The sequence below is a fragment of the Podarcis muralis genome, chromosome 13 (assembly GCF_964188315.1).
Source record: "Podarcis muralis chromosome 13, rPodMur119.hap1.1, whole genome shotgun sequence".
NCBI classification, from domain to species: Eukaryota; Metazoa; Chordata; class Lepidosauria; order Squamata; family Lacertidae; genus Podarcis; species Podarcis muralis.
This window is the reverse complement of record NC_135667.1, coordinates 34,198,251-34,224,153: the sequence shown is the minus strand read 5'-3', so window position 1 is coordinate 34,224,153 and position 25,903 is coordinate 34,198,251. Positions and strand designations below refer to the sequence as shown.

General features: G+C 47.2%; 1 protein-coding gene across 3 annotated transcripts in view; it reads right to left on the bottom strand.

The window, feature by feature from the left end:
• The window catches only part of IGF2BP1 (insulin like growth factor 2 mRNA binding protein 1), a 74,834-nt gene that overhangs the window by 26,645 nt on the left and 22,286 nt on the right, over nt 1–25,903 (bottom strand). For 2 of the 3 annotated variants that reach the window (XM_028751779.2, XM_028751778.2), the window contains exons 3-4: nt 1,309–1,366; nt 453–504 (exon numbers count right to left, since the gene is read on the bottom strand). In XM_028751779.2, coding sequence (XP_028607612.2) covers nt 453–504; nt 1,309–1,366 — 110 coding nt within the window. The remainder of the gene's footprint in view (nt 1–452; nt 505–1,308; nt 1,367–25,903) is intronic. The other variant, XM_028751780.2, reaches the window with a different exon arrangement.

Genomic DNA, 25,903 nt, shown 5'->3' with positions numbered 1-25,903 from the left:
AAAAAAAAGGTACAGGACCCCTGGATGGTTAGGTCCAGTCAAAGGCGACTATGGGGTTGTGGCGCTCATCTTGTTTTCAGGCTGAGGGAGCCGGCGTTCGTCCACAGACAGCTTTCTAGGTCATGTGGCCAGCAAGACTAAACCGCTTCTGGCACAACGGGACACCGTGATGGAAACCAGAGCGCACAGAAACACCGTTTACCTTCCCGCCGCAACGGTACCTATTTATCTACTTGCACTGGTGTGCTTTCGAACTGCTAGGTTGGCAGGAGCTGGGACAGAGCAATGGGAGTTCACCGCATTGTGGGGATTCGAACCACCGACCTTCTGATCGGCAAGCCCAAGAGGCTCAGTGGTTACAGCCTATTTCATCCATTGCCCTGGTCTGGTTCCTGTCTTTTGCTCCAAGGCCCACCCATATACATTCTCTGAAACATCTCAAAGGTCCTTACCTTGTTCACAGTTTTCCACAGTACCATACTGAGCTAGCAAACCATCCAGAACCTATTCAGATGTGGAAGAAACAAAAAGAAGTGGTTTGTGGGGGAGAAAGAGTTACACTGAAAATTTCACCAAAGGTAAAAATCAGGAAAGGAAGCGCCAAAAATGAAGGACAAAACAACAACAGCCCACAGGAGACAAAGAACTCACTTGCATTGTACATTTAAAGTCGTGCCTCCCCCCGCAAAAAAAAAACCCTGGGGAGTCTGGGGCTTGTAAAGTGTGCTGTGAGTTGCTAGGAGACCCCCTTATTCCACTTCCAGAACTACAATTCCCAGAGTTCCCTGGGAAGAGGGATTGACGACCAGTTGGATACTTGTAGCTCCGTGTGATGGGAAATAGGAATATCTTGAGAACTCTCAGCACCCCTAACAAACCACAGTTCCCCGGATTCTTTAGAGGGTGCCCTGAGTGTTTGAAGAGGCAATGTTACTTTCTTAAATCTATACTGAAGATGGAGCCAAGGTCTCAAAGCGGAACTCAAAAAACCTGAAAATGTACTCATACGGTATGCAAACATGCATCTGCATTTCAGCGGTTAGATTAGCTAAGTAGCATGCACCATTGTTTAGGAAATGCATGCGTTGCAAGAGGGAAACTCCATTTAATCTGGTCTCTTTCCTTTCACTCCAGAGGGATTCTTTTCTTTGCAACGGAAGGGAATCAGAAAAATCTAATAATCTCCATTGCTCTGTCCTATTCACACATCTCAAAGTATCCCAAAGCTCACTCATCCAGCATGCAGCTTCCAGTTTATTAAAAAGACATTTCAGACACAGATGCTAAGACTACGCACTTGTCAGAGACCTCACTTACCTCCCATCGTAACTGAGGGGGGATGTTTCTTATCTGAATTTTGCGGCTCCTAAAACAAAGGATAATTATTTTATAATTATTATAATTATTATTTATTTAATTTCTATACCGCCCTATACCTGAAGGTCTCAGGGCGGTTCACATAATTTTAATTATTGTACTGTAGGATTAACATCTGATAAGGCTCCTGTGACCTTAAACATCTTTATGACATGCAGAAATTCATCAAATGAAGCTTTCCTCGGTCTTGATCTGCAATTGTGCCCAAAACCATTTTTAGTGTTTGTTTTGAAGATTTCGAGGCTGCCCTATGAAGGAAATTTCCTCTCTGAGCCATTTACAAAATGAAAATACATTTCCACGTGCAAAAATCAAATAAACACAAATTCCACACCTCCACAAATCCCAGGAACAATAATCCTATATTAGAAAACCAATCTGAAAATCACATCTGACAACAACGCTACAAGATTCTCTAGAGAGGACCTCAAGGCTGCTCCTCGTATACTGTAAAAGAAGGCTGTCTACAGATTACAAAATAATAAAAAGCTAGAATGAATCTGGTGCGTTCAACGTTTGCATATCCATGAACAGTGCCCATGAACACTTGTACGGTGTGCTCCAGACCTCTGCAACAAACCTATTAAGATAGTCTGCCCCCAGAGGCTTATGGACTTAATTGGCTTTTAAAAGACTCTGGAAACTCATTTTACAGATAAAAATGGCTCGCGTCCAACCCAACGGGCTGTATGCACGGCCGGTCCTGCACCAGACATGTCCAGTCCACCGCCAGGTCATAATCTGGTCAGATAAGGAGAGCGCTACTGTTGCCTGTTGCAGGCAGTCAAGATACTCAGAAAGACATGCACCATCTCCCTCCTTCTCAGGGAAGAATTACCAGCTACTTTAAAAGGACTCGGGCTGCAGTCAGAATTCGAACCGTCATCACTTAATCCAGGAGAACCAGGACACCATCAGCCAGTTTCGAACACAGTATGGGTTGGTCAGCTAGGTGAGCATATCTCGCCACAGTGGTACATGCTCTGGTTATCTCCCACTTGGACTACTGCAATGCACTCTACGTGGGGCTACCCACTTGGAAATTATAACTAATCCGGAACGCAACAGCTAGACTGGTGACTGGGAGCAGCCACCAGGAGACCATATAACACTGGTCCTAAAGGATTTTCACTGGCTCCCTGTATGTTTCAGAGCACAATTCAAAGTGTTGTTGCTGACTTTTAAAGCCCTAAACAACCTCGGCCCTGTATACCTAAAGGAGGGTCTCCACCCCCATCGTTCGGCCCAGACACTGAGATCCAGCTCTGAGGGCCTTCTGGCAGTTCCCTCACTGCGAGAAGCGAAGTTACAGGGAACCAGGCAGAGGGCCTTATCGGCAACGACACCCTCCCTGTGGAACGCCCTCCCATCAGTTGTCAAGGACATAAAGAACTACATAACTGTTAGAAGTCATCTGAAGGCAGTTTTTTTATGTTTGGCGTTTTATTGCGTTTTTATATATGCTGGAAGATGCCAGGAGTGGCTGGGAAAACCCAGCCAGTTGGGCAGGGTATAAATAATAAAATGGTTGTTGTTTGTTTGTTCTGAAAGCATACACTCATCTATCTGGCCCAGGCATTCATGTATTAAGCTTTTTTGTTTGCTAATTCCTGTCTATCTATAAGCAATCTGGTTCCATTCTTTGCAAGCGGACAGAGACAGATTTGGTCATTCAGATAGACAATTTACTTGTAGTCCTGGACTGAGGGGATGCGACCCCATTGGTCTTACTAGGCCCTGATACACTTGATCAGGAAGCGCTGCTGGGGTGCCTCAGGGATTTAGCATGGATTAGAGGCACTGATATACAGTGGTGTTAACCTCTCCAGGCATGCTCAGAAGATAAGGCTTGCCTAACTTCCGTTTGATGGCTGTTAACTTGTGGGCGACAGGGTGAAGCTAAGGCTAGCATCTAGACCAGCCTTTCTCAACCTGTGGTTCCCCAGATGTTGTTGAACTACAACTCCCATCACCCCTAGCTAGCAAAGCCAGAGCTCAGGGATGATGGGAGTTGTAGTCCAACAACATCTGGGCAACCATAGGTTGAGAACCAATGATCTAGACCATGGGTAGGGAAACTAAGGCCCGGGGGCTGGATCTGGCCCAATCGCCTTCTAAATCCGGCCTGCAGATGGTCTGGGAATAAGTGTGTTTTTACATTAGTAGAATGTGTGCTTTTATTTAAAATGCATCTCTGGTTTATTTGTGGGGCATAGAAATTCGTTCCTTTTCTTCTTTTCAAAATATAGTCCGGCCCCCCACAAGGTCTGAGGGACAGTGGACCGGCCCCCTGCTGAAAAAGCTTGCTGACCCCTGTTAGACATTCCAGTTAAAGATCCTTGAGCCGCAAGCTCGAAGCCGACAGCAGCAAGTAACCTGCCTGTTGATCCGACTAAAGCAGACGATCAGGCTCCAACTATTTATACACTAGAGCTGGCCAATGCTGAGGCTTCTTCCTGCCATAAATTGCAGGGGTCCAATGCTCCATGACAACTATTTCCCTTCTGCGCCTGAAGGCGGCTTTGAGTTCTTTAAGGACGCAGGTGGCGCTGTGGTCTAAACCACTGAGCCTCTTGGGCTTGGAGATCAGAAGGTTGTCAGTTTGAATCCCCATGACGGAGAGAGCTCCCGTTGCTCTGTCCCAGCTCCTGCCAACCTAGCAGTTCAAAAGCACACCAGTGCAAGTAGATAAACAGGTAACGCTGTGGCGGGAAGGTAAACCCAATTTCCGTGCACTCTGGCTTCTGTCAGCGTGTTCCGTTGCACCAGAAGCAGTTTAGTCATGCTAGCCACATGACCCGGAAAGCTGTCTGTGGACAAACAGCGGCTCCCTGGGCCTGAAAGTGAGATGAGAGCTGCAACCTCATAGTCGCCTTTGACTGGACTTAACAGTCCAGGGGTCCTTTACCTTTACCTGCCAGCTATTTTCCTTCTGTGCCTGAAGAAGGCTCTGAGTTCCAAGCAAACAACTATTTCAGCTTCTAATTGAATGCAATACACATTCTGGAGTAAAGTCAACAGGAAAAACAGGAAGGGGAGGACGACAGGTTGTTTGGCAACAGTCTTAAAATGGTGACAAATGACCAACCGTAACAGGTTTGACCTCCAAAATTCATGTCTCTATGTGCCACATTCTGCATCTGTCATATACATGTAAAGCAGCATCTGAACAGCCATGGCTTCCCTCAAAGAACCCTGGGAACTGTAGTTTGTTAAGGCTTCTGAGAGTTCTCAGGAGACCGCCGCTTCATTCCCCTACTATTCCCAGAGTGGTTTAACCATCAATCCCTCTACCCAAGAACCGTTGGGAATTGTAGCTCTGTGAGGCGAAAAGGGGTCTCTTTACAATGCTCAGCATCCTTCATAAATTACAGATATATATATATGGGGAGCGGTGTGACAGTGCTTTAAACGTACAGTGCAGATGGGGCCTTCCATTGCCCATGTTTGCATATGACTAAGAGCCTTGGCTTAATAAACCACAAACTGTAGAAATCCTAGTCGTTCCCATTTTGGAATCTTCCCTCTGCATAAATCAGATAAACAAACCAGGTCAAGGGAGATAACTTTAGTGTTACCTCAAAACCCGGATTATAAATTGTTCCTGGGATTGCCTGCCAGGCACAACCAAGGTTTACTGTTGGTTTGTGAATCCTAGCTTGTCAGGGAGAAGAAAGACAAAACCCTGGGCTTTGGAAGAAGAAGAAGAGTTTGGATTTGATATCCCACTTTATCACTACCCGAAGGAGTCTCAAAGCGGCTAACAATCTCCTTTCCCTTCCTCCCCCACAACAAACACTCTGTGAGGTGAGTGAGTCTGAGAGACTTCAGAGAAATGTGACTAACCCAAGGTCACCAAGCAGCTGCATGTGGAGGAGCGGAGACTCGAACCCGGTTCCCCAGATTACGAGTCAACCGCTCCCAACCACTACACCACGCTGGCTCTTTGGAGATAACGTTGTGCTTTCCTTTCCTCATCTGCTTACCTGCTCATGCCATTGGGACACTTGCACAGTATGGTTTAATCCGCAAACACGCTTTCAATAACGACTTCTCCAATAACTAATGATAGGATACCATCTTACTATCACCACCAAAATGCACATTCTTATTTCATATATTCTTACATCATAAACATTGGGGAGCTTGGGATGGTGCCACAACTCCCGTTCTAATTTGGGCATTTCACGTTGGCTCCCTAATTTTGTAAACTTCTAATTTTGTAAAATTCTAATTTATTGTTTTAAATTCGGGGTAGCAGCTGCTGCCGCCACCACAAACCATGCCACTTTGTTGCAGCAGTCCCTCCAGCTTTGAATGCGAACAAGTGGCTCAACCTGGTATTAAATTATTCCGCAAGGTGGATTATTTGACAGCTGTTCCAAAATGTTGGGTCATCATAGCACGAGTCGAAAGAGCATCCATCAACCATACCAATCCCCATCCCCCTTGCTCCCTAGGTCTCCTAGCTTTTACCACATCCTGTAGGAAAACCCGAGACATCATATTCTGTCTCCTAATGCTTCCAAAGTCTTCGGGATCTGAGTCCTCCGTCTCCTGTCTGGCTCTCCAGAGCATTCTGAAAATCGCATCCATCGGAAGGAGATGGGGCGAGCAAAATTACACTCGGAGAGCGTCAGTTTGAATCTCAGGGGGTCAATAAAGAGAGAGAGGATCTCTATAAAGAGCCTAAGGGCTGTCTATAAAACATGCTCTCATTTTTAATGGCTGGGAGAGATGGGAGGCCGAGAAGAAAGAAATTAAAGAAGAGTAACGGCAGCGGAGAATTTTAATAAGCGTGCCAACCCGAGAGCAACAAGCAGGCACCTCTTTTCCTGATTTTGCTCCTCCTTACGACTCCTGCTTCCCAAAATAGAATCTCTGGGAATTTTCAGAGCCAAAATTATCCCATCCTTCGGCAGCAGCTGCCACATACAAGTACAGGTGGAACATTTGACTTTCTGGACATTCCTCAATTCAACAAGCAGCTGCGATCCAGGGCTGGTGACATGCAAATACTGTAACAGATCTGTGGCCATGCGAATCATTCGCTATCTTCTGTGACTATCCTCCACGTGCAAATCGTATTTTATCTATCTTGTTTTTTAATCTTTTCTATTCAATTTTACATTATACATTTAACTTCAAACATTGATCATAATCATCAACATTTAGGATTCCCTGAATTCTTAGACTTCCCTCCACCCCTCCATGGTTTCCATTATCAAACATTTTCTACTGCATCATATATTTTCTCTATTCTTAAAATAATCCATTATTACCTTAGTTTTTAATACATTACAGTGGTACCTCGGAAGTCAAACGGAATCTGTTCCGGAAGTTCATTCCAACTTCCAAAATGTTCAGAAACCAAAGCACGGCTTCTGATTGGCTGCAGGAAGCTCCTGCAACCAATTGGAAGCTGCGTCGGATGTTTGGGTTCCAAAAAATGTTCGCAAACCGGAACACTCACTTCTGGGTTTGTGGAGTTCGGGAGCCAAAATGTTCAACTCACAAGGCGTTCATTGCCCAAGATACGACTGTACAAGCGTTACTCTAATCCTGCCAAAGTTTTTGGTTGTTCATATTTTATCTGTCTGGGTCTATCATTCCTCCGAGCTCCTCAGCCGACCCACCCACCCTTCCCAATATCTACACCCAGGAAACACGCAACTCCCCTTTGCGTGGACCATTTACACGCAAGGTTCAACTAACTCAGCACTTATCCCCATTCTAATTGCATTCATCATGTGCTACAGTTCCTTACCAATAGGGGTTAAACCTGTGAAAAAGAGAGGCACTGAGCTCAAGCAGTTCTGGAACTTGAACCCCTAATGGGTAGACTGGTCAACAGAGGTAAAATATTGCCATTTTGCAGATGGGGAACCGAGACCAGTGGCTCTCCAAGATTTCAGATAATATTTCTCTCCTAACAGTATCAGGAAATATCAGGCCCATGGAGACCCATGGAGGCCTCTGCATATTTGCGAAACCTCAACATCTGCTGTGTTGAGGGCCACTTTGTCGCCATGGCAAAAGATTAAGAAACAGGTCCCTAAATACATGCAGGGGTTAAAAGTGGGTCCCCAAAGGCTGAAGATAACCTGATGTGGGCAGTATTCAAGCTAGATGGGACAGTGTCCTGACTCAGCAGAAGGCATGCATCATTAGAGGTACCAAGATCAACCATAAGGGCTTTCTCATCAGAGCAAATTTCCCAAAGCGAAGTTTAGTCTGTTTTAAGATTTTCTCTGCTGCATTTTGTTGACTGGGAGTGCTGCTGTTGTGTTGGTTATACAGTGGACCCTCCGGATACGAACTTAATTCTTTCCGGGGGTCCGTTCGCACCCTGAAAATAACGGAAACAGAAGCACGCTTCTGCGCATGTGTGCGCGGCAAAACATGGAAGCATACACTTCTAGTTTGCCATGGCCGTAACCCTAAGATTCCATATCCAGAGGGATATGTAAGTAGAGGTACGACTGTACATTGCCTGCTCCTCTGAAATCGGAAATGTTGAAGGATGGTATAAAAACATTTTCTAAACAAGCAAGCAAACAAGTATGAGAAGCCTCGGGATTTAATGCACAGCAGGTGCCATTTGCCGTTGGAAAAACCATGTTGCCTTTAACATCCCATGTAGCAATGATGGAACCCATTCTCACAAGTGCTGTTGCTTATGTAGCCAAAAATCAACACCATCCATTCATTAGCATGCCTGGATGAACCCCTAGGTGTGCAGAAATATTTTAAAAACTTTTAACTAAAAAACAAAACAAAACCCACATCTTAAGAGTGTGTGTGAAAAATCCTCAAAGCTGATTTGACAGGGGAAAGAAGGAGCAGACAGATGGAAAACTGGAGTTGGAATGGAATAGTTGTCCGTTCGACTTCTGAAGCGCGGCTTCTGATTGGCTGCAGGAAGCTCCTGCAGCCAATCGGAAGCCCTGTCAGACGTTCGGCTTCCAAAAGAATGTTAGAAAACCGGAACACTCACTTCTGGTTTTTGATCGTTCGGGAGCTGAAGCATTTGACTCCCAAGACGTTTGGAAGCCGAGGTATGACTGTAATTGTTTCCTGGAAAGGGAAATGGCTGGCCGGAACCCTGAACAGGAGCAGTCCACATTCCCACCTCATTATAGCTCAGTTGGATCAAATGCAGTGCTGGTAGCACTAAGGTTGTGGGTTCAAATCCCCATAAGGGATAGCTGCATATTCCTGCATTGCAGGGGATTGGACTAGATGATCCACAGGGTCCCTTTCAACTTTACGATTCTTTGGTTGCAGGTCTCACCTGTCTGTGTGTGCTTTGTGTGCAGAGACAGGCATTTAAAATGGCTTCCCCCCCCCCAATGGCAAAGGAAAGGTTAGGTAAAAGGTAAAGGTACCCCTGCCCGTATGGGCCAGTCTTGACAGACTCTAGGGTTGTGCGCTCATCTCACTCTATAGGCCGGGAGCCAGCGCTGTCCGGAGACACTTCCGGGTCACGTGGCCAGCGTGACATCGCTGCATCTGGCGAGCCAGCGCAGCACACGGAACGCCGTTTACCTTCCCACCGGTAAGCGGTCCCTATTTATCTACTTGCACCCGGGGGTGCTTTCGAACTGCTAGGTTGGCAGGCGCTGGGACCGAACGACGGGAGCGCATCCCACCGCGGGGATTTGAACCGCCGACCATGTGATCGGCAAGTCCTAGGCGCTGAGGTTTTACCCACAGCGCCACCCGCATCCCTTAAGGAAAAAGGAAAGGTTAGTCGAGTTTAAAGAGTGCTTATATTACCGAAGATCCAGTGTTTAAAAACATACTGCCATTTCCCTCAAGTGAGGATTTGCCAGCTTCCGTTGCCTGGGATGAGAATGAAAAGCCTCACAGTTTCACCCTGAAGTACACAAAGCTTTCAGAAACAGACTGGGAACCAAAGGCCAGCCTTCGAAGGGTCTTTCTTTTTTTGTCCAAGAAAATCTCGAGAGGAAGAAAGGAGCAGCTTACCACGTTAACTAGAAGGGCACATTTCAACAAAATCTTTTACTTGATTAATCGCACTGCTTAAAATTGATTAAAAATAACAGAAACGGGGGGGGGGGGGTCAAAATAAATAAATTTTAGTCCTATACGACCGAGTGCAGAATTTAAGTTTCTCAGCTCAGGTTTTTGCACAGCCTAAAAGATGTCTGGCCGAACTGGCTGAGGTAGGAATTGGTTCGCCACATGTTTTCCTCTATCAGCTTAAATCCCTCTGACCCCTTCCTATAGTACAGCATTCCTTGCATTCCAGACTCCTTAAACAATGGCTCCTCCATTCATTTGGGGACATGGAGCAGCATTCAAGCAAGAGATTTCATTACAATTTCCATCCCCCCACCAAAAAGGGGAGGGGGATCCAAAATGGGACAAGACCCCTCCATTCCAATGAGAAACACATTTTTGGTTTCCTTTTCATTTCTCATTTTCCGCTGGAGATCCTGGCAGAGCTACCCAAAGCCACCATGGTTTGGGGTTGTTGTTTTAAAAAGAAAAAGAAAAATACCAATTAACGGCCTCGGTGCCCAAAGACGGGGTACATCTGCATGAGTGGGGAAAGCAACAAAATGGGGGGGAACAGTTCAGAAAAAAACAATCCCTTCTAAAAGGGCAAGGCTTGGAACTGGGAATTCCTTAATATTCTGTGCGCCCTCATTTTGCAATTTACCTTAAGTATTTATTGCATGTACATTGCAAGTCCAATAAAATACAGAAACATATAGAATAAGGAAACCTAGTCGCCAAGTAAAGAAAATAAAAATTAAAAGAAACTTGGGGTCCACTTGATTTTTTTTAGCTTGCTCAAATGAGTGAGTCAGCTTTGCAAACCACACACATTTGATTCCAAATTCCTGTTCGGATCAATGTGCCTCAATTGTGCTTTGTGATACGCCAAAGATATGGTAATCCTTTGGGATCTCTTTCCTATGCCGGAAAGAAGAGAGCTATTTTATTTATGCATATCTACTCAAAAGTAAGTCCTCCTGAGTTCAAAGAGATTTCCTCCCCAGGTTAGGTATTTACAGTGGTACCTCGGGTTAAATACTTAATTCGTTCCGGAGGTCCGTTCTTAACCTGAAGCTCCACTGTAGCTAATGGGGCCTCCTGCTGCCACCGCGCTGCCAGAGCATGATTTCTGTTCTCATCCTGAAGCAAAGTTCTGTAACCTGAAGCGTATGTAACCTGAAGCGTATGTAACCTGAAGCGTATGTAACCCAAGGTACCACTGTACTTCATTGCAGCCTTAGGCTCAGTGGACTTGAAACCACATTGACCACATAACAGCAGGTCTTTTACTCCTGGCAAACAGGTTGCCTGAGATGTCAATCCTAAGTACCGTACTTTTCCATGTATAAGACGCCCCCGTGTATAAAACGCCCCCTACTTTTGGGGATTCCAATTTAAGAAAATGGAGGGAGATGGCCCAGAGTTGCTGAGCTTTTTCGGAGGGGAATGCTGAAAATCACTCACCTGGCTCACAAATGCTGCCAATGGCATGCGTCGCAGAATAAAACAAGCGCCTGCCCGCCAATCGCGTGCATTGTTGTCGCAGCGGCAGCCAATCCACAGCAGCCCTGAACTCAGCCACAAATCACCCACCCAATCGCTGCTGAAAAGCTCCTGCTCGCGGCTGCAACCAATCACCCGTCCCACATATGCACTATCCAAGTATAAGACACCCACCAATTTTTAACTTTATTTTACAGGGGGGAAAACCCTCGTCTTATACACGGAAAGGTATGGTACATTTAAAGGTAAAGAGACCCCTGACCATTAGGTCCAGTCGTGACCGACTCTGGGGTTGCGGCGCTCATCTCGCTTTATTGGCCGGGAGAGCCGGCGTACAGCTGCCAGGTCATGTGGCCAGCATGACTAAGCTGCTTCTGGCGAACCAGAGCAGCGCACGGAAATGCCGTTTACCTTCCCACCAGAGCAGTACCTATTTATCTACTTGCACTTTGACGTGCTTTCGAACTGCTAGGTTGGCAGGAGCAGGGACCGAGCAACGGGAGCTCACCCCGTCGTGAGGATTCGAACCGCTGACCTTCTGATCGGCAAGTCCTAGGCTCTATGGTTTAACCCACAGCGCCACCCGCGTACATTTACCATGGAGTAAATCCAGCAGTGCTATCAGGGTAGGGCTTTGGAGCAGACATGCAGCAGAATAAGCAGGAGCTCCCCTCTCCTCACCCCCGGCCAATGTAGTAGTGTGGGCTTGCCACATTTTGAACAGGTAAAGTAATATAGATGCCCCATGAAAGAGCTCTGCTATGGCATAAGACTATTAAATCTAGAGTGTAAAATGAGCTAACCACACCAATGGGTAAGTAGCAGGGAGCTCGCTTCCAAGGAAGCATATATGCCATTGTGCTGTAAGCCAAGCCTTTGTGTACATGCTCTTAGTGTTGTTTGAGTAGGGCTAGTCTGTAGCCTACTCTTGTCTGATTCCCCCTCTTCCCCGCCAATGGTAACAAGAAAACACTTCCACGCTGGAGCTATGAAATTATTCTACTACTACATGGTCAGCTTAAGCATGCACAGCAGCACCAAACCAGTTCACAGGTGTGCCAACAGTGTTCGAAATTAGCCGGGCGCATTTTGCACCTGACTACAGAGGTGCCTCGCAAGACGAAAAGAATCCGTTCCGCGAGTCTCTTCGTCTTGCAGTTTTTTCGTCTTGCGAAGCAAGCCCATTAGCGGCTTAGCGGCTTAGCGCTATTAGCGGCTTAGCGGATCAGCTGATAAGCGGCTTAGCGGATCAGCTGATAAGCAGCTTAGCGGATCAGCTGTTAAGAGGCTTAGCGGATCAGCTGTTAAGCGGCTTAGCGATCAGCTGTTAAGCGGCTTAGCGGATCAGCTGATAAGCGGCTTGGGAAAAGGGGGGGGGGGAACCCCTGCAGGAACCCGCAAGACATTTTCGTCTTGCGAAGCAAGCCCATAGGAAATTTGTTTTGCGAAGCACCTCCAAAACGGAAAACCCTTTTGTCTAGCGGGTTTTCCGTCTTGCGAGGCATTCGTCTTGCGGGGCACCACTGTATTGGCCACTTGCGACCAAGTGAAGATGCCTGGGCGGCAGGATAACGCCTGACATCTCTACCATCTGGAGGTGCATGCCTGGGGATCCTTGGATCTGGACTGTGTTCACACAGCAATACCCCATCCTGTAGAAATCAATCGGTTATATTTTATCTGCACAATCAGAATGAATTTCAGGAACCACATTGCTTTTTCTGTGCAGCCTCAGCAGGAGCGGTCACCGTTAAGCAAAAAGAGGTTGGAATAGGCCAATATATATGTGGACGGTCCCTGGATCGAGTGACCTTTCTTCTTTAAGTTCTCAAAGCTCTTAACCTAGCTCAAGGTTGCCATCTGAACAAGAACTGAGAATCCATCACAGTCAATCCACAGTTTGAAAAGTAACTTTATGGAGCCGTCTTGCCCCAAAATGGCAACTTTGACAACTGCAACCTTGGTTTAAGGAGCCATTTGGGCACCTAGGTTATATATCTGAGTTTCTGGGACTGTGTGCCAAACCAGAAGTATTCCAGCGAGTGGTCTGAACCAGAAACAAACAGGGATAAATAATTTTAGTCCACTCTGGGACAAAAAGGCACAGGGACATAGGAAGGTGCTTTATACAGAGTCAGAACAACTGGTCCATCTAGTTCCATTCTGTCTACACTGACTGGCAGCGGCTCTCCAGGGTTTCAGGAAGGAAAAACTCTCTCAGCCCAACTTGGAGATAGGTAAAGGTAAAGGGACCCCTGACCATTAGGTCCAGTCGTGGCCGACTGTGGGGTTGCGGCGCTCATCTCGCTTTATTGGCCGAGGGAGCTGGCGTACAGCTTCCGGGTCATGTGGTCAGCGTGACTAAGCCGCTTCTGGCAAAGCAGAGCAGCGCACGGAAACGCTGTTTACCATCCTGCCGGAGTGGTACCTATTTATCTACTTGCACTTTGACGTGCTTTCGAACTGCTAGGTTGGCAGGAGCAGGGACCGAGCAACGGGAGCTCACCCCGTCACAGGGATTCAAACCGCCGACCTTCTGATCGGCAAGTCCTAAGCTCTGTGGTTTCACCCACAGCACCACCCACGTGGAGATACCTGTGGTCAAAACTTTGGCATGCAAAGCAGATGCTCTGTTGCTGAACTACGAGTCAGGCCCATGAAGCTCTGGTGCTGTAAAATTAGATAACAGGTCAGCTTCAAGGCAGCTTGCCACCTGCCGGCACCAGACTTCACATCCAGCTGTTCCAATGCTCCAAAGCCTCGTCTCTTCAGCCATTTCACTACAAGCATCTTAAAGATTGGAGCTACACCTCCACTGTGGGTGGTCCTGTTCCAAGGATGGCTTCGGTGCACAGAAAGCTGAGCTGTGAAAAAGGGAGGTGATATTAAAAGCAAATAAAGAGCTCAGTATGATTTCTGCAAGTCTCTCTTTTTGCGTGTGTGAAGGAAACTGAGAAGTCTAAAATAAGAAACATTTACTTATCTGGTTCTGAATGTCTCCAACAGCAACCATCATGAACAAGTGGCCACATAAATCTCTTTTACAGTCAGCCAGTCTCAGTTACACACACACACACACACACACACACACACACACACACTCTTTTGTTTTACTCTCAAATATACTAGATTCTCATCTGTCAGATCTAGTCAAATGATATGGCAGGAATTTAAATTTAAAAAACCAACACATGTAAGCTGCATTCCAGCTGCAACAAGAAGGATGCTATTGTCCTCGTTTAACTGGGAAATTTTGAACAGAACCAGCACATCCCCAGGGGTGTGGATTGCGCCAGGCATCGGGGATGGCAAAGGATTTTGTAACAGAGGGGAGACGCAGTGGGGGGGGGGACGGGACAACGACCGAGTTTGGGGTTTGGGTTTTGTTTTTTGTTTTTTGGGTGAGGGTGAAAGATTGACTCGCCACAGGAAAAAGGAACTAAGACATAAAGCAACATGGCTGGAAGAGGAAGTAGTACTTTATCTGGGTAGTCTGAATTTGGCAGATCGGAGCCCATGCTCTGGCCTTCTGCCATGCACAAAAAAACCCTTATCTCATGCCAAGCCCTCGCTCCTGACTGCTCCATCACGGCATTCCGACCGAGTGCCACAAAATTAGTTTCTCCTTCCTTCCTTCCTTCTCCCCCCTCCACCCAAACGTGCTAACTTATCCTTGGAGTTACGGCAGCTGGGCAAGGATAGGATTGCAAGTGAATCCCATATGCTGGCGTAACTCCAGGCTGTGACAGCTTCACGGTGGTATCGCTTTAAATCAGTGTGTTATGCCAGTGCTGGGGAGGGGGGCAGTTCAGAATGGGAGGGGTTGGTACATGGTGAGGGAGGAACTGAGGACTGGCCAGTTTAGCTGATATCCTATGCTCCCGCAAAGCTTACTCCTCCATCCCCCCCCCCCACAAATGTGCACACAAAGAAAATATTTGTTGTAGTGCAATAGCCCACCTAAGGGAGAGCCCCACATACCAACATAATCTCCTAGAGCAGGGACTCTGGAGGACAGGATGGCAAATAACCATACACTTGTAATAATTACCATCATGGGGAAACCCAGCCATATGGGCAGGGCATAAATAATAAATTATTATTATTATTATTATTATTATTATTATTATTATTACTACTACTACTACTACTACTACTATTATTATTATCACCACCATCATCTCTGACCTGCCCGTCACCGTAAAATATTAGCAAAAATTACAACAATGTTAAAATCTATATTAAAAACCACTCAAAACAAACCATGTGCGTGAGATTTGTGTGCGACCGCATACACACGTGGCACCGAAAGAAATTGGTTTAAACTGTGAAAAGGCATGAAAACGGCCCAAAAGGAGCGGGAAAACTGCCAAAATGGGACCAAAAGAGCAGTAAAATGGCTAGTAATCCCATGAGCCTTTGCACCAACATTTGAGGCCTGTGGAGAGTTGGGAGTTTGAGAAAGAAGGTTTGGAGGATAGGGTTGCGGTGGAATTTGGTGGATTTTTGTGGATTTTGGGCGGGAGGAGTCTGGCGGTTTGGAGGGTGTCCCCCACTATATGCGATTTCATGTATACGCATAGTACCGGGGGACATAACCCCCGTGTAACTGGGGAGACGCCTGTCCAGACACAACGAATTACAGACACAGGAATAAGGCAGGTCCTGCGGATATACTCAAGTGCTGAAGGGTGGAGCAGAGAGGAGCATGCAACAGAAACTATAAGAAGATGTAAGATGCACCTCTGTGGGAAGGGAATTTCACAACTTAGGAAGTGTCACACGGAATGCCCTCTTCTGGTCTGCCAGTACCCCAAATGTCATTCTGCAGGCAAAGCAGACGCTCCACCACTGAGCTATGATCCTTCTCCCACATAGCTACAGACAAAGCATATTCTCACTTCCCTTAAAATACGTGGATATTGCATACTAAGCACCAACTCCTTGCTGGGGGGTGGGGGAAAGGGGAAGCTGGTGAGCACAGTTGCCAATTGCAACAAGGGGAAAACTCCTGTTGTCGAGAAACCCCCGAATGCAAGCAAGTCTCCACCGTGCATTCGGAAAGGGCAATAAAAGAGTGCAGCCACTTGTGCTGGCGGACACACCAAACACGGGGTCCTCCCGTCTCAGGAGCTTTTTAGAATTCTTTGAAGACGCAGCAGACCGGAGAATCAGTAGCCCCTCTTCAGGACTTCATGATTTGGACGGACTTTATGGTCTCGCTCCATCTCCACTGCTGCCCCAACAAGTTGGGAGGGTGAACTTCTGACTCAATGAAGCCTCATGTGTGTTTTTTGTTGTTGTTTAGTTGTGTCCGACTCTTCGTGACCCCATGGACCAGAGCATGCCAGGCACTCCTGTCTTCCACTACCTCCCGCAGTTTGGTCAAACTCATGCTGGTAGCTTCCAATCATCTCGTCCTCCGTCGTCCCCTTCTCCTTGTGCCCTCCATCTTTCCCAACATCAGGGTCTTTTCCAGGGAGTCTTCTCTTCTCATGAGGTGGCCAAAGTATTGGAGCCTCAGCTTCAGGATCTGTCCTTCCAGTGAGCACTCAGGGCTGATTTCCTTCAGAATGGATAGGTTTGATCTTCTTGCAGTCCATGGGACTCTCAAGAGTCTCCTCCAGCAACATAATTCAAAAGCATCAATTCTTCGGCGATCAGCCTTCTTTATGGTCCAGCTCTCACTTCCATACATCAATACATGTGTGTTTTAGAACCCTGAAATATCAGGCGCCCAGGGGGCTCCTCAGTTCAGAAGATCAACTCATGGAGGGCAACTGGAACAATGTGGGTAGGTAGCTAAAATGTGGGAACAGGGATAGCTTCTTAAGAAAGGAGGTGCCGACTCAGGAAGAACTTTCTGGTGTTAAAGCAGTGTTAGAAATTCACCATCAACCACTTGTGACCAAATGAAGATGCCCAGTGATTTCCCACACTGAGGGTGCCACAGGAAGTTGGGGCGGTGGCGGGGGGGAGCCACAGGGACTCACGCAACATGGGGGAAGGGGGACACGTGTTCACAATTTAGGTAAAGGTAAAGGGACCCCTGACCATTAGGTCCAGTCGTGACCGACTCTGGGGTTGCGGCGCTCATCTCACTTTACTGGCCGAGGGAGCTGGTGTACAGCTTCCGGGTCATGTGGCCAGCATGACTAAGCCACTTCAGGCGAACCAGAGCAGCGCACGGAAACGGCGTTTACCTTCCCGCCGGAGCGGTACCTATTTATCTACTTGACTTTGACGTGCTTTCGAACTGCTAGGTTGGCAGGAGCAGGGACCGAGCTCACCCTGTCGCGGGGATTCGAACCGCCAACCTTTCAATCGGCAAGCCCTAGGCTCTGTGGTTTAACCCACAGCGCCACCCGCGTCCCGTTCACAATTTGGTTCAAATTAGACTGTGCCATACCGTGATGTGCAAACAAGGCCTTTAAGCAAGAGAACATGATCAGGAGAGAAAAGGAGACAACACGCGGCAAAGAATGGAAGGGGAGGGGGGTGGAGAACAGATTAGCAAAGACTTGAGCGTACTGTGATCTATCATAAACCAGACTTCGAAAAAGGCTCCAGGTTAGCAACAATCTGATCAGAGGAAATTCTTCCTCAAAATTCATATGTAGCGGTGAGCTCTGAAACGCGAGCTAACCCCATCCTCCGAGCCTATACGTTGCCATGGAAAGTTAAAATAAATAAGCACTGCTATTTTTGATGCCAGATGTAGTGAGGGGGCGTTTCTGCATGTGTAACACCAAGCAGCAGCGGCTGGGAGGATTCCCTGAGAACCTGGCAAGGCAGCCATCTCTCCCTTTGCCCTAGAGGCAGAAAGGGAAGTGCTGCAGCCTAGAGGGTAGCACACAATTGGATCCAGCAAGATCCAGTGCTCCATGCAAAAGGGGTTTGCCTGTGCTTAGCATTAGTGGTGGTGGGGAGCAATACTGCACACCCTTAAGAGGCATTTCTTTCTTATTACCCTAGACATGCTGAAAACGAGTTTCAGGGCTGTGATCCACATGGATGGAGGTATATGGCTTATAACGGAACCTGAAATAAATCCGACTCCCTGGTCTAGAAATTTAACGTATCGTTTGCGCCGCCTTCGGTTGGGTTTCCCAAGCAGTTCGGAGCGCGTGTATTCTGTAAACATACACACAAAAAGTTATTCAGGCAGGCAGGTTAAGCCTCTAATCATCTCATGGAATACCAGCTTAGTTCCACAATGCCAAGATTGCAACTTAAAATGCATTTTTTAAATATACACACACACACACACACACACCCCAGATGAAATAAGCAACAAAGAGTGTATTTGCTCTGAACATCAGCTCACTCGGTTAAAGCAGGCATAGGCAAACTCAGCCCTCCAGATTTTTGGGACTACAACTCCCATGATCCCTAGCTAACAAGACCGGTGGCCAGGGATGATGGGAATTGTAGTCCCAAAACGTCTGGCGGGCCGAGTTTGTCTATGCCTGGGTTAAAGCAATGGTTGCTGCCTCCCGAGCAAGCTAGGTACTTTGGGCAAGTGGAAGGGAGCTCCTCTGGGCTGTTGCAGGACAAGGAGAAGAGGCCTGCCGATTCCTGAGCATGCAAAACCAACATCAATGCCCAACTCAAAGGAAAATGGCATCTCTGCCCTTGCATGCCATGCCAAAAAAAGAAACAAGCAACACTACATGGTGACCTGGAAGAGACCATGCATCCTTCCTCTGCCACTTATCAGCTGAACTGATAAAGAGAGGCTTTCAGCTCAAGTAAGGTCAGCAAAATGGAGAACTTACAAAGGTCAGTAGGGTGTCCTTCTAAATATGGTGCACACAAGATACTCTTTGGGCCAATTCTGGAGGCAAGGTATTGCTGTCCAAGGCTTTCCTCCATGTGCCACCTCCAATGGAGGTCTGGAGGGTGGCAATAGGAAAACGGGACTTTTCTGCACCCAACATAGAAGCCAAGTAGGCTGTTACTTCTCCACCTCTCTTCTGCTGGCTAGTAAACATCGGTGCAGGATGGAACCTTTTGTGGGCTTGTTGACAAGGCTGGGATACCTCAATGGGAAAGTGGGGAGTTCATTTGAAATACCCATTCTCAGCGGGTCAACCTTCATGAGCTCCAAGGTCCAGGTACAGATGCAGCTGCAATCCACTTCGTATAAATTCTGCCTGTGGATTAACATTTGCAGTAGAGACTCAGCCCATTACTCCATCACTAGGCAAAGCTCATGATACAGGGCCTTTTTCATGATGGCACCTTGGCTACGGAATTCCCTCCCCATCGAGGTACAGCCAGCACCATCATTGTTCATCTATCGGTGCCAGCCGAGGGGGGGACATCTCTTCGCCTGGGCCTTTGTGAAGAGCTTGCCAAATGCATCACTTGTAAATTGGTGTGTGTGTACGCGTGCTCCTGCTTTATTGTAAGCATTTGACAGATTTAACTGCCTGAGTTGATTTTATCGACCGCGGTTTTATGAGTCTTTCATGTCATTCCTTGCCCAGGGTTCATGAATCTTGATGGAAGGGTGGGGTATAAATTTAAACAAGAAATATATAAATATCACTCCTCTCCTTGTATCACTCTCTACACAAGCGAGCAACCAGCCTCTGGCCAATTTAATAAGATTCCGCTTAGCGAACAACTTTGTCCTTGTGGAATGAGAGAGAGAATCCATATAATTTGTATAGGGAGCCCAAAGAGAGGCCGACTCTTTTTTTATTAAGAACTCAACCAGGAAGATCCACTGGAAATTGTCCCCCCCCCCCCTGTTTAATTGATTACATTACTCTATCTGTATTAGTAGTTAAGTGAGCTAAATCCCTTCCACTGTCAATACAAATTAAGGAGGAGACGGTAAAGTAAGGACTTCCTTTTGGTCCCTCTGGAAATTCAACAGTATTCTATTTATGCATTTCCTTCTGTGTCTTATCAAATTTCATTGGTCTGTGGCTGCAATGCATTTATTTATTCGTTTGTTTGTCCATTCAGGACAAGGATGCTTCCCATTCAGTGCCTAGCAGCCAACAAGGAACATTAAGAGCATAACCTAAGAAGTGCCCTGCCAGATGATGCCAGGAACAGGTACAAAAGAACGACCCCTAACCCTCAGTGCCATTAACATAGTGCTTCTGAGAGGGTACAACCAGGCACCAGGTGTGTTTTGTGACTGGTGTGAATCTAATTGCTGGTAACCTCAAGGTTAGATTACTGCAATGCAGTATACGTAGGGCTGCCTCTGAAGACGGTTCGGAAACTTCAGCTGGTGCAGACTTCAGCGGCCAGGTTGCTCACCGGAGCAAGACGGCTTGAGCATATTACACCGATCCTGGTCTGACTGCACTGCCTACCAATTAGTTTCCGGGCCCAATTCAAAATGCTGGTTTTCACCTATAAAGCCTTAAACGGCTCAGGACCGCAATACCTCAAGGACCACCTCTTTCCATATGAACCTACCTGGACCCTGAGATCATCTTCTGTGGCCCTCCTTCGTGTGCCTCCTCCTCAAGAGGTCCGGAGGGTGGCAACACAAGAACAGGGCCCTCTCTGCAGTGGCTCCCCGTCTGTGGAATGCTCTCCCCAGGGAAGTTCGCCTGGCGCCTTCGTTACACACCTTTAGGCGCCAGGCAAAAACGTTCCTTTTTAACCAGGTCTTTGGCTGATCTGTTTTACATCCTATGCCCTTTTAAAATGTATTTTTTTTGTGAAGGGGGGGGCTATTGGGTAGATGTTTTTATTTTTATTATGTGTTTTGTGGTTTGATATATTCATTTTATTCTGTGAACCGCCCTGAGACACCCAGGTATAGGGCTGTATATAAATTCAATAAATACTAATAATACTTGTGACCACATGGTGATCTCTGAATGCCAGGTTGGTGACTGACATCTCCACCTGGCTGACCTCTCCAGCTTTCTTCAGCAGGTAAGCGGAATAGCTCTTTTATTCCATTTATATCCCAAGAAGTACATGGTTTACCCCCCTCCTCAGTTAATCCCTCTTTTTCTTTGACGATCACTCGTAGCCAAGTAAGATTGTCTTCCATAAACACGGTTTTAGCGATGAGTCCATAAGTGACTGTAGAGACCAATTCTGGATCCACACGTCCTTCCACAGTAAAGACACTGGTTTCCGGGTGGGAGTTGTAGATTTGCCAAGCGTGCCTTCCTCTTGGCACATTTCTCCCTTGCGTCCTGAGTTCGAGTGTCTTCAAAGCCCATGACACCTTTGGTAAAGGCTGTTCTCCAACTGGAGCGCTCGCAGGCCAGTGTATCCCAGTGTATTTTTTTACGACAACCCTGTGAGGTAGGTTCAGAGGCTGTGACGCTGACTCCAAGGTCACCCAAGTGAGCCTCATGACTGAGTGGGGATTTGAATCCTGATCTCCCAGGTCCTAGTCTGATGCTCTGACCACACTGGCTTCCTAGAGTACTTCTGCTATGGGGCAGCTATATGAATTAAGCAGGTAACTAAATATGGGGAAGGGACGCGGGTGGCGCTGTGGGTAAAAGCCTCAGCGCCTAGGGCTTGCCGATCGAAAGGTCGGCGGTTCGAATCCCCGCGGCGGGGTGCGCTCCTGTTGCTCGGTCCCAGCGCCTGCCAACCTAGCAGTTCGAAAGCACCCCCGGGTGCAAGTAGATAAATAGGGACCGCTTACTGGAGGGAAGGTAAACGGCGTTTCCGTGTACTGCGCTGGTTCGCCAGATGCAGCTTTGTCACGCTGGCCACGTGACCCGGAAGTGTCTCCGGACAGCGCTGGCCCCCGGCCTCTTGAGTGAGATGGGCGCACAACCCTAGAGTCTGTCAAGACTGGCCCGTACGGGCAGGGATACCTTTACCTTTTAAATATGGGGAAAGCAAAATGTCACTCCGGGGAAGGATCCCTCAAAGCTTGAATTTTGCTTTATTCTGGATTGTTTTATTTGATGGTTTAATGCGCTGTAAACCGCTTCGAGATCCCGCCCCCCTTTTGAAATATAAAATGGTGTAGACAATAAATTAACAACAACAACAAAATGGGGGGGGGGGGATGGCAGCTAGACATTCCATTGTGGCGAACATATGTTTAAGGTGCCGTTTGGCAATTAGCTTATATATCCGACACTGTTATATATAGACATACAGTTGATATATCAAACAGGGAGTAAAACCCCATCCAGAACGTTCGACTCCCAAGGCGTTCGGGAGCCAAAGTACAACTGTAGAGCTCCTCCACCCTCCCCTTTTCTTCCGCCTCTTTCGTCGCCTCCATCCAGCCCCTGCCAAAATAAATCCAAGTCTGTTGATAACTGGATCTTGGGAGCAGACGTTTAACGCACGCCAATCTGCCCTATTCCCCTCCCAGCGTGTACAATGGCTTTCTTCACACAACTTCTGACAACAGGTGTCCCTAACGGCCGAGATCGTTCTCTGGTTAGGCTGGATTTTTTAAACGTTAGTTTTGGACATTCAAACTACAGTGGTACCTCGGGTTAAGAACTTAACTTGTTCCAGAGGCCCGTTCTTAGCCTGAAACTGTTCTTAACTTGAGGTACCACTTTAGCTAATGGGGCCTCCCGCTGCCGGTAGACGATTTCTGTTCTCATCCTGAGGTAAAGTTCTTAACCCGAGGTACTATTTCTGGGCTAGCGGAGTCTGTAACCTGAAGCATCTGTAACTTGAAGCGTCTGTAACCCGAGGTACCAGTGTATAGGATCCTGAACTGATCGGTGGGTGTTTAAGAGAAGTTCAACGCTATTTGCAACGTGAAATGAAAGCGACTGGTATCTACGGACAGGAGGCGGGTGGAGACACACACACACACACACACACAAGCAGTGAGTCAGCTGTGATCGGCATTAATAGGAAAGAACTGGAGCATGCCAGCTGCCAAGTTAGTTGTACTGGAGGCCATTGCATGTTGGAAGGAACGAGCGGTACCGGCGTGCTGCAGGAGCAGCCTTGCCAGGTTTTTCTGAGGGAGCTCCTCCCAGGCATCAGGGGCAGTGTTTAGGAAAGGAGGGTGGCAGCCCGCAGCCACTGGATGTTGCAATCCCACAGGAAGCCATGGAGCTGCCCGGACTTGGCAGGGCTCTGGGGGGAGCCAGCTGCAGCTGAAAGGCGGGCACGTGCCAGGCTGCAAATCCCATCCGCGGCACAGAACACTGCGGTCTCTCTCTCTCTCTCTCTCTTTTATTCTCTCGCTCCCCTACGAATAAAGCCAAGTTTCTCAAAGCGTGAGGCCGGCAGGCAGCTTGGAGGAAGACAGCTTTCGGGTCCTCTCTCTCTTGACCCGTTTGGCTGGGCAGGGGGGACGGTGTATTTTTTTTCATATATATACAGTGGTACCTTGGTACTCAAATGCCTTGGTACTCAAACAACTTGGAACCCAAACACTGCAAACCCAGTGTTTCGGTAAGTAAGTGTGTGTTCCGGTTTGCAAACTTTTTTTCAGAAGTTGAACGTGCTCCGTTTTGAGTGCCATGCTTCTGTTTTGAGTGTTACGCTGAGGTCTGTCTGTTTGTGCGATTTATTTTGTGTTTTCGTGGCTCTTTTTAGTTTTGTTTTTGTGACTGTGTGGAACCCAGTTCAGCTACTGATTGCTTGATTGTGTGACTGCAGTACATTGTTTATTGCTTTCATTTTATGGATCAATGGTCTCGTTAGATAGTAAAATTCATGTTAAATTGCTGTTTTAGGGGTTGTTTTTTTAAAAGTGTGGAACAGATTAGTCCGTTTTGCATTACTTTCTATGGGAAAGCGCCTTGGTTTTGGAACGCTTCGGTTTTGGAACAGACTTCCAGAACGGATTAGGTTTGAGAACCAAGGTACCACTGTATATACGTGCCTTGATTGGCCCAGGAAATGAAGTGCTCACCCATGTCTTTCAAAGGAAGGTGGCTTTTATGCACATCTTGCAACAAATTGTTGCAGTGCAGAGCACTCCTGTCCAGAGTTTGAGCCAGGCAGTCATGATAATGTCCCAAATATTCTCCATTCCCCTAATTCTAGGTTTCCAGTTTTGCCCAACAGTATTTCGTGGACACTAAGGGACGCGGGTGGCGCTGTGGGTTAAACCAGAGCCTAGGACTTGCCGATCGTATGGTAAGCGGTTCGAATCCCCGCGGCGGGGTGAGCTCCCGTCGTTCGGTCCCAGCTCCTGCCCACCTAGCAGTTCGAAAGCACTTAAGTGCAAGTAGATAAATAGGTACCGCTTTATAGCGGGAAGGTAAACGGCGTTTCCGTGTGCTGCGCTTGTGCAGGCTCGCCAGAGCAGCTTTGTCACGCTGGCCACGTGACCCGGAAGTGTCTTCGGACAGCGCTGGCCCCTAGACTCTTAAGCGAGATGGGCGCGCAACCCCAGAGTCGGTCACGACTGGCCCATATGGGCAGGGGTACCTTTACCTTTTTATTTTGTGGACACTAACCATATTGAATCCTAAATAGGCAGCCGGGTGGAGTTAGAGCAGTGGGGAAAGATTCTCCCAAGCCTAGTGATCACAGAGCTGGAAGGAACCACAAGGGTCATCTAGTCCAACCCCCGCAATGCAGGAATCTTTTGACCAACATGGGACTCGAACCCACAACCCTCGGTGTAATTATATATATTTCTTGTGTGCGGATGATGCTGTTTTAGCTTCCTAAAGATCAGCGCTTGGGAGGATGAGTTCACTGTTAGTATATCCACTTTTCTGAAATCCTGAAATTCTTCTACCCCCCTCTTCTAAACTTTATTCTTTTCTCACCCAAACTCATCATTCAGGTAATTCCTCAGGAGGGAGAAGCAAATTCAAACTCCCAACCCCAACCAAATTTAAAATCCTGATGTAATCGCTTGTTCTATATATTATCTTTATTTAATTAAAATGTTTTTGATGCCGCACTTTCATTAAAACCAAAGATAGCTGTACAGCACTTTTAAAAGTTGCCATAAAACCAGCACACGTATAATAACACTCATAAAAGCAGTCGACCACGACAAAATTTAGAACAAATTGGTATGAACTGCCGGCAAAGGCTTGGAAAAATAAATGAGTTTTGGTTTTTTTAGCAAGTGCTGAAATAGTGTTGCCTTCTGTAGCATTCTACACTAGTGGTAGCTTCCAGGCCAGCCTTAAGTTACAGGCCTGCCTAGAGCACAGTAGCGTCATCCAATCCAGTGCATGTGTCGCAATGGCAAGGGTATCCCTGGGAAAAGTTGCTTCTAGCCTCTGTCACTACCTGTGGCTTCAGCTACAAGATGTGCTCCCAGAGAACTCCTAGACTAAAAACGAGAGTTAGAAACTCAGACATATAAGCTAATCGCCAAATGGTACCTTAAACCTAGGTTACGGTAGCCACAACAGAATGTCTAGGTGCCTTTTGTTGCACCTTATTATTATTATTATTATTATTATTATTATTATTATTATTATACCGCTTTACAGTTGTACCTTGGTTGTCAAACTTAATCCGCTCTGGGAGTCCGTTCGACTCCTGGAACCGTTCGAAAACCAAGGGGCGCCTTCCGATTGGCTGCAGGGGCTCCCTGGACTCAATCAGAAGCCGCAGAAGCCATGTTGGACGTTCAGCTTCCAAAAAACGTTCAAAAACCAGAACACTCACTTCTGGGTTTTCTACGTTCAGCAGCCGAAATGTTCGGCAACTAAGCCATTCGGCAACCAAGGTACGGCTATATATTTTAAAGGGGAAGGACACGTTAAACACGTTAAAACATCCAATAAAACAATCTAGGTTAAAAAAAGAATTCAAGCTTCAGGGAAAATATGTCAGATCCTTCTTCTAAGTGACATTTTGCTTTCCCCAGTAACCAGCCTGGCATCCAGAGATCTTCTCTGGTCGCAATTGGACCCGTTGCCAGTCGCAAAACGCACCTGGCACCCAGCTAATTTTGAACACTGGTGACAACCCACCCACCCACTTTTCCCCAAGCTTAGAGGTTTTCTTATCAGTTACTCTGGGCTTTGGGGGGGGGGTCTCTGAGAACTACCGAACCCCAGAGCAAAACTGGCCGGCCCCTGTTAACATA